Source organism: Pleuronectes platessa, chromosome 16 (genome assembly GCF_947347685.1).
Source record: "Pleuronectes platessa chromosome 16, fPlePla1.1, whole genome shotgun sequence".
NCBI classification, from domain to species: Eukaryota; Metazoa; Chordata; class Actinopteri; order Pleuronectiformes; family Pleuronectidae; genus Pleuronectes; species Pleuronectes platessa.
Window position 1 is genome coordinate 4,649,668 of NC_070641.1, and position 9,185 is coordinate 4,658,852.

The following is a 9,185-nucleotide window of genomic DNA, read 5'->3' on the forward strand; positions in this document are numbered from 1 at the left end:
TCATCCTAGGGCGCACATCGTCCTGCTGCGCCCTGCGGCGCACGTCGTCCTGCGGCGCACTGCCTTGTGCTCGTCAAACTGAAGAAGAAGAAGCTCTCAGTGCGTCTACCCCGTGTTGACGACATCTTCCGCTCATCCTCTGAGTGTTGGATTGCTGACTGGGTTTACACAAATTGTAAATACAAAATGGCCCATAAGATATTTTCTCAAGATATTTGTATCGATTAATAAGCTTCTTTCATACTTTTAGGAAGAGGCCTTTACACAGCAGACACTGTCACATGTCATGGTAGGAAAAGCGCAGGGCCAGGCGTAACTGAAAAAGTAAGCGATGACTCTGTGAGACATTAGGGTGACAGTCAGCCAGTACAAATAACCAGGACCCTGAAACTGGGTCAGCTAAATGGAACTCAGCCATCATTTGTTCAATATTTATACCTGTGTTTTCCTGCTGTGACATGTCAGCATGTCAGCTGGCAAAATGAAGTTAAAGGTGATTTTAAAAACAAAATGTATGTGTTGATATGTTTGTATGAAACATTGTGTTCTGGAGAAATCGCATTCACAAGGCAAATGTGCTTCATGACAGTTTTGTCAGTGTTTTTTTTCGTCATTGATGTCTGCTAGGACTCAGGATTGGTCTGTGGTTCAGCTACTTCTGTTATACTGTAGGACAGATTTACCTCAAACAGTCTCCCCACACTGGACCAGGCTCCAGTCAGGCATCTCATGTCACATATTAGCATATTGGTCAACAACGAATTGACATAAAGCTGAAAGTGTCAACGTGTCTGCAGGTGTTCTGTATTGAACAAGATTCTTCACTATGCAAACACAGTGGTGGAACCAGAGGGCCCACAGGGTTTAACCTGGTCTTCTTTAATAGTCAGTATCACTATTGCTGGTGTAATTTTTGAGTTAACAGGAGACAAAATAAGTAGCAAGCTGATAAACAAAAGGTAACGATCCCTATATCCCTTTGAAGTTGGTAGATATCAAAAACAGAGCTAAGAGAAGAGTAAATATCAGACTTAAATTGGGTCCACTTGAGTAAGAATATGGTTTAGGATTTTTGGACCCCAGTGTATTCTTCATCATCAGACTCTAAACTAACGCTGCCCTATGTCTTCTGGATGTGTATATAAGTAACTGCTAACACGTTAAAGATGTCAACATAAATTGGAATGAAACTAAACTAGGTTACTTCACTACACACAACGGTGAAAAAAACTGATTGCCTCATGGGATTTCATGTTGACACAAATGTGTTGAAGGAGCAATGTTTTATTTGTCCAATAACCTCCACCAAGGTGGTTATATTTTCATTGCCGTTTTCTGTCAACAGGATTATGCAATAAACCACAGAACACATTTTCTTGAAACTTGGAAGGACTGTTAAAAGTGGATTTGATTTGAAAAAACGAAACTCCGCTCTAACCAACAACTTCATAGTCTTAAACAGTTACGTTTTTTTTATGTCTGACATTCCCCCAAAGCTGTATCAGATGATCTGAGAACCATTTCATCCACACAACCTGTGATGTAAATGTGTTGTATTGATTCTGGCTCATGTAAATACAAAATTACTATATTATTTCTAACCATTAAGCCTAAAAGGTTTTATCACCCAATGTTGATCCTGGTTCTCCTTAATCTCCAACAAGACCCATGCTACTTCAGATATCATTTCCATTAACTTTTCATCCTGTATTTATTAATAATCACATGGTAAAACTGCTTTTTTTTTATTACCAATATACTTTCTCGAAGATCTTCTGTTAGAAACTTCAGAGGTTTACGTTTACTTGTAGTTGAAGAACTGCATCTCTTCCTGTTTCAAGCGACAATCTGGTCCCACAAGACCGTGTATGTTGTTCTGTTAAACCAGGCTGATATAAAGCCAACCAGCTCAAATGTAGTTAAGCTCATCAGGCAACTCTCAAGTAGATTCATTAATTTGTTGGATGGATCTTCGACAGTGAGATTCTAGGTTGATATTGTAAGTTAAGGAATAACTTTTCTCCTGACAGCGAGATGAAAAGACAGGTACCACCATAAAAATTATGCCTATCCAGCAATATGGAAACCTTGTGAAGGCGATGTTGAATTAATAGCATTGAAAAATGATTCACTCATCCCCCGAACACATTTTTAGAACATCATACAGAAGATTTGGGGAATTAGTCTTATATATCTGACAATTTCAGTTACAGTCTTGGGTTAAACGGAGTTTCACAATTGGGGAAATACTTTGTCGGTAGTAAGATAATCGGACTGATGCCAATTTTCTACATATTGTCCGTACCAGGTCAAGGTCAGCACCAGTCTTTTCATCAAGAAAAATGTATATAGAAAAGAAAACCATTTGCCAAAACTATTATGTTCATAGCAGATCCAGGACTGTGTAGTCACTGAGCTCGTCTTGCACGGCACCAGATGGTGTTCTCATAAATCTGAATAGGCAGTGGTATTTCACCTCCAAAAGGCACATATGGTCAAAGCACTACAGGCAAACCTAAAACCCAAAATAAATAGTTTAACTCATCAGTTGAAGAACGCAACCACATTCATAACCTTAAATGAAAGCAATAACAAATTCCATCAGAAAGTTAAGGAATCTTTGGTGGCTTAGTAACAGATTTGGCCAAAATAATATCCAAACATTATCCACATAAAATCTAACTTGAAAAATAAAATGACAGTTGGTAGAGAACTCTCCCAACTTACCTACCAAAAAAATACAGAGCTAATAATTTGTCCTGGAAATCCACATCCAATGAAAAAATATTCCTTTACTTTATGGCTTTGGTCTATTGATCAGTGTCCATATTTCCGCATCAGTGCGATACAGACTGTTCTGGAGAATAATTGTGAGACCTATCGTTTTGTACCTCTACATGCACACACTAACATTTTGCCCGCAAAGAAAATCCAAGTCTCACACAGATAATGAACATCTGAACTGAAGACTTCTACATGTGACACCTCAGAATCGGTCTGTGCATGTAGAGATAGCTTTAGTCCTGCTCATAGCGGTAGATGAGCCTGTGACTGCTCCTGCAACTCTGTACTTGGCTTTGGGACAGGCTGAGGGGAGCTGCAGCTTCTCTCCGTCTCAGAGGCGTCCTTCCCATTGTTCTCGTCAGCTTTCAGTTTCTCTGCCTTGGTCTTGAACCTCAGCCCATGACCTGGTGAGCACAGGATTTGTATTCAGTATTGATAAGTCTATGCAAACAATACCTTTGCAAATTACTTAGTGTGACCAACTGTCTGACAGAATGTAAATTTACAAAGATATGAAACAGAGAAACTTCATCATTTCTGACAAGGGAGATGAAGAAATGTAGTTTCAGTTATTATTAAAGGTTCAGCATTTAAGATTTAGTGATATCTAGTGATGAGGTTGATATTACAACCAACCATGAAGCCTCCCCTCACTCCCCCTTCTAAGTGAACCTCTGATGGTCTGCAGTGTGTGTTGTGAGTGTGTCCTTATGTGTGTGTGTGTGTGTACTGACTTGGACAGTCTGCCACCTCCTTGTAGGCCTTTTTCTTACAGCAGCCTCGACACAGGTTGAAGACACACTTATTTCCCTGGAGATCAAAATAAAACAATATCAGCTGCTGAGGTTGACAGCGAAGCCACAAGACTTGAGGTAAAGTGACAATACAAAATAACAAACGCATAGTAAAATCACATTTTCATGCACAGATGTCATTACAAAAGGAACAAGTTGTAAACTTTATTTGCAAAATTGTAATACTTATTTACATTGACATTATCGTGACATTTCCTTGAGCAAGTGGGGCTATGACAAAAACTGTTCATGTACCGCACAAATATTTGTCACCATGAATCAAATGACACATACAGACACACACACACGCTGACTGCTTACCTTTGGGTTGCCACACTGTTCACATTTGATGTACTTGGCTTGTGGAGAGAAATAAGAGAGCGGCTGTCAGACATCGCACATTTCAGATGAGGACTTGAACATTTTGAGCATCAAGTGGTGAGTTGGACTCACGTTTCTGCTCGGGACTGAAGTTCTTTTTGGGGTTGCGGGATTTCTTTTTCTGCTTGTTTTTGGAGAGTGTGTCAGCGGACCCATCAGAGTCCTCCAGCGCCCTTTTGTGACATACTGTCTTCTTCACCTCTGAACCCTGGCTGTTACCATTTGCATCTGGCTCCTTTGGCCTATAAAAAGGTGTAGTCAACATTAAGTTTACGATGAAAAAAAATATTATTATGTATGTGTCAGTTCAGAACCTGGGGTAGTGATGTGTGATATATTTATGAAAGTCTTTCAGAGAACAGATTATATATAGACCAATGTGAGCAGCAGTGATAACTCACACTGGTCTGACGTATGGCTGGCAGATCCAGTGGGGGAAGGGCAGGCTGCTCTCCTTCTCTTCCACATCCTTTCCTTTGGCTATCTCCTCCTATGCATGCAGTAATTGGCATTGAAAAAGTATTAAACATAATTCATCCAGTTACAATTCCAGTCTGTTTGGATAAGTCTCAAAGAGCTCTGTGTCACAAGCTGGATCTGGAGTCAGACTATTCCTGAAAATATTTTCCTTGCGGTTACCTGACAGCGCAGCCTCAACTTTCTGCTGACATCGGCTAAACTTTCGAGGTTCTTCACCTTGGCCAACTCCTCCCTCAGGTCCTGGTGTATCTGTAGCCTACACACAGACACACACACAAATCACACACGGAGCGGCAAATCAGCACATGCAGACAGGTTCAAAAGGATCAGGTATATAATGTATGATCTGAGCAACTAGACACTGACTGTTACAGGAATACTCCAACTGTAAGCTTACTCTTAATATGCTTAAGTGCTTAACTCTTATGTGTAATGTTTATGAGTTGATAATAGAATATTCAATTTATATCCGTGTTTACATGTAACAGAGCATAGTCTGATTAGAACTCATGTCAACATTATGTTTACACTCAAATACAGGTCACACATTGTTAGGCAGTAGGTAACTGCTATATGTCGATATGTGGGGAGATTGGAGAAGTAAAGTAGTTGTGTATAAGAGTGTAGCATCAGTTTTCTCAGAGCTTTAGTATTTGTTTTTATCTTCTCTTGAAAACAGCTGGTTGTACTATATTCAGCCTAATAAATTATAAACATCTGTACACACACAGACTGGAGCAGACAGACATACGTGTGGTGCCACAGCTTGAAGAGGTGGGCTCGTACGTAGGACAGAGTGCAGGGAGGATACTGCTTTACCAGCTCCAGATACTCCTCAGCCATCTCCCACACAGGGGGGCTGTGGCCCTCAAATAGTGCCGGGTTATGGAGGTTCCCCTCTAAATACAAACAAAGGGGAGAATCTAGTTTCAAACCAAACGACACCATATCATCTGTTAACACCAATAGATTAAAGAAAAAAAGTATGTAATGAACAAAAACTTGCAACACACATGCATCTCTAACCTGCGCTCATAACACCCTGAACCCCCGTCTCCTGAATGCAGTGCTCCACATCACTCAGGTGCTGAATGTTTCCGTTAGCAAACACTGGAATATTAACTGCCTTCCTATAAGCAAAAGCACACCAAACCAGGATATTACACAATACAGGAAATGCTCAGCATTGCAAGTCTCGCTGTCACTTTTTCCTAAACTCAAGTTCTGACCCGCAGTTTTTTCCAATGTTTTCAAATATCCATCCCCATGGGGTTCAGGATTCAACTGCTTTGTACAAAGTTGATAACCTGTCTTAATTTTGTTAAGTACTTTGCCATCGACAAAATACTTCAACACAAGCCTCTCAGATACTTTAGTGTCGTGATTGTCTGCTCAGGACGGCTTTCGAATAAAAAGGGACAGCCACGAGTCATTTGATTTGTTTTAAAATCAAAAATATTAGTGGATATTGCAAAACATTTAAATATGACAGAGTGCACTGAGGAATCTAAACAAAAAGGTGGTAGCTCACCGCACTGCCTTGATGTGCTCCCAGCTAGCGATACCAGTCATGGGCCCTTTCTGGTCTTTGGTTCTGCCATGTATTGTGAGCAGCTGCGAAAGAAATGGAAGAATAAGAAGCCAACTTTAGGGACCTATAATACTTTTCTCAATTTTCCTGAAATTGTATACAAGGTAATCTTTCCAGATGTATATATACACATTTTTAGAAAGCTAAAATAAGCCGAATATTTCTGATATTAAAAAACGATGCGATTTAAAAATGTATACAACATAAAGCCCAGATCCACACACAGAGCTGATTTCATCATCCTTACTTGTCACAGGTCATTCATTTTAAGAATAAACAAGATTTTATAGAAACTGGGGGTAAACAACAATAAATAAAGTAATATAGGAGGGCGTGAAAGCATACGGTTGAATAGGGGCAGTGGGGCAGTGTGACTGTGCGAGCTGAGCTGGTAAAGAGTGGACAGGCGTTGGACTCATGTTAACATGATCACTATAATCATACCTGACATCCAGCTTTCTCCAGCATCTGGGCGTAGGACACCGTCTTTTCCATCTCATTGAACACACGGATCTTACATGTGATGGGCACCGAGAGCTTTTCATTGGCTAACCTGACTGTAAAACATGAGTGGCATTTTAGTTAAAGGGTCAAGGGGATTTGTGGAAAAAAAAGAAAAAGATAAAGATGAGCTGAAGTTGATGTGTGATTTACAGGTTCTAGATAAGCATGCTGCTGAAATTTCTGTTGTGCTAATAAGTTCACTGAACCCAATACTGACAAAGACTTACTAATTTTCTCCAACAGCACCCATTCATCTTGCAAGAAGACTCCATAGTGCCCTTATAAACAAGTATCAGAACAGGTTAGTCTTCACTTCACTATGTTGTCTACAGGGTGGGCATCTGTGTCTTTTCTGGAACAACCACTAGGTGAAAAATTTGAGGGTGCGTTTCTACAGAAACTTGTGTACCTCTCTTTGCTATCATCTGAGGACACCCAAGGTTGAGGTCGATGGCGTCGCAATGGTCCTGGGCCAGCAGGGCCGCCTGAATGAACACTTCTGGATCGTTGGCGCAAAACTGACACACAGGGAATACAACATCGATTTACATCTAACATTACATAGGTGTGTCTAATTTCACACAAGTCTCAGACAGAGTTTTTGCCGTGAGATTTTCACCAGCTCTCCAATCCGCCATCTTCACCAATGTGTAAAAACCGTGTCCTCACCTGAGTGATGAGAGGTCTGTCCTCCTCGCAAACCTCACTGTAGAGATTATCTCGCCTGTAGTTGGTGTCACGCACAAACACCTGAGCGTGCAGCATGGGGGTGTAGCAGAGCTGGGCACCATGACGGCGGCTCAGCAGGCGCCAGGCCAGCTCGCTCTGGTCCACCATGGGGGCCACCACAAAGCGTGCTTCTTTCAGGGTCTTACTCCAGAACTCAAAGCCCTGGAGTTTGGCCATCACAGCTGACGTCACTGCACGAGAGACAACAAGACTGCATCAAAGAACATGCTAAATATGTGGTTTCCTTCATGGCAACACAACAAACTCTGGACAGAAAAAGTACTTCATGAAGAGATGTATGAAAGATACACATGTTGTTGAAGCACCAGTTTCAACATTCTAAATTTAAGTCTTGTTAAGGATTTTAAAACAACTTTTGAGCCAAGTCAAGGACAGCAGATATGAAAGACTATTGAAATCCCAGAATTACTTACAATTCCCCATAATTGAAAACAAGGTGAAGTAGCAGTGTAGAGAATTACCCTCAAAACTACATATTACCTTACAAACTACAGACAGGGACACTAGGTATCTATCATCTTTCCCATTTACTATGATTAATGTGGTGATTAATCATGACATCACTAACTGACGTGGTAGTTGGTGAGCAGTGAATGTTCAGACACATGTAAAACACCAATGCACCCCTTTGATGATGGATGTCAAGTGGCCACTAGGTTAAATTCTATTAATCTGTAGATTATAGACAGGTGATGGAGCAGCATGGAGCAACGTGAAAGAGCAACAGTATATTTAAGTGATGTGAAATAGCTCAGACATTAGGGGTGGGGGGAGCTCCATTTTTCTGTCTCCTGTGCACCACAGTTGTTTTATTAGCATTTGACCGGTTAGCTGTATCTGTGCATGTGGCTAGCTAGCAGAGGAAGTGTAGCACATGACGCAGCCCCGCAGTATACACGTCTGGTTAAACAGAGGCTGTATGACATCTATGACATGTGAACTGACAGAGTTTCTCTCTCTCTCTCTCACACACACACACACACACACACACACACACACACACACACACACACACACACACACACACACACACACACACACACACACACACACACACACACACACACACACACACACACACACACACACACACACACACACACACACACACACACACACACACACACACACACACACACACACACACACACTCCCTCCCTCACGAACTCACTGGTGTATCACCTGTATCACTGTGAGATCACGATCCACACGTACCGAATGTGCCGCACGCGTGCTGAATGAACGGGCGCGTTCGCGTTGAGTACGTGCGTGATGAGAGCTGTCCCAATGTTCAATTCATCAAGCCCACGCGCGGCCTCGAGGGGACTTTCTGTGTTACCTCCTGAGTCCACCTGAGTCCACGCAGGCTCCACACTTCTCCACTCCGCACACTCTGTAAATTACCCACAATCTGTAGTGGTACCTTTCTTCCTCTTCTGTTGGAACGTGCGACTAGATGAAGCAAAGACGTGTTGCTGCCACCCATAGGTCATTTATAGAACTTCATTTAATCCTTATGGACAGTCCAGTACGATTTCATTTACTGTACAGTGTTTGTTATTTAAAACAATACAAGAGTATTGATTTCAGTCATAGACTCTAAATGTTGGACAAAGTACATATGTTTGTTGACATTTTATATTTATTAGTAAGCTAGTCTGTTTGATGATGCTTGACCTTTATTTTTGAGTTTAATTTCTAATTTCATGTTGCAAAGTAAAATTTCATTGTAGGGTGCAACACCTGTTTTTACAGTGTATATAATAGTAAAGAATTGTGAATATTAGGGAAAGATCTCCGCTTCCTCCCACTATCCCTGATATGATGGTTAGCAGATAGTGTTATGATATGCTATAATATCCTGGTTAGCTGCTCTTAGAAAAAATAACACACTGCGCATC

General features: G+C 41.2%; 1 protein-coding gene across 2 annotated transcripts; it reads right to left on the reverse strand.

Moving 5' to 3' along the window:
* Positions 1 to 1,247: 1,247 nt before the first annotated feature.
* On the reverse strand, positions 1,248 to 8,706 carry dus1l (dihydrouridine synthase 1-like (S. cerevisiae)). 2 transcript variants are annotated; one of them, XM_053442919.1, is made up of 14 exons: positions 8,500 to 8,706; positions 7,204 to 7,454; positions 6,944 to 7,052; positions 6,762 to 6,812; positions 6,475 to 6,587; positions 5,971 to 6,053; positions 5,466 to 5,569; positions 5,191 to 5,338; positions 4,599 to 4,695; positions 4,361 to 4,449; positions 4,032 to 4,201; positions 3,900 to 3,937; positions 3,519 to 3,594; positions 1,248 to 3,188 (listed from the first exon to the last, which is right to left on the reverse strand). In XM_053442919.1, the coding sequence occupies exons 2-14, from the start codon at positions 7,438 to 7,440 to the stop codon at positions 3,028 to 3,030; spliced, it is 1,476 nt and encodes a 491-aa protein (XP_053298894.1). In that variant the 5' UTR covers positions 7,441 to 7,454; positions 8,500 to 8,706; the 3' UTR covers positions 1,248 to 3,027. The 2 variants fall into 2 exon arrangements, with proteins under 2 accessions (XP_053298894.1, XP_053298893.1); XM_053442918.1 differs by having other exon boundaries at positions 8,467 to 8,706.
* Positions 8,707 to 9,185: the final 479 nt, after the last annotated feature.

Excerpts from the sequence above, each read along its gene's own strand:
- dus1l (XM_053442919.1), bottom strand. The coding sequence starts at position 7,440 with ATGGCCAAACTCCAGGGCTTTGAGTTCTGGAGTAAGACCCTGAAAGAA. Across the intron at positions 7,053-7,203 it reads ACAGACCTCTCATCACTCAG|TTTTGCGCCAACGATCCAGA; the intron begins GTGAGGACACGG and ends CCTGTGTGTCAG. Across the intron at positions 4,202-4,360 it reads CAGCCATACGTCAGACCAGT|GCCAAAGGAGCCAGATGCAA; the intron begins GTGAGTTATCAC and ends ACCTTTTTATAG.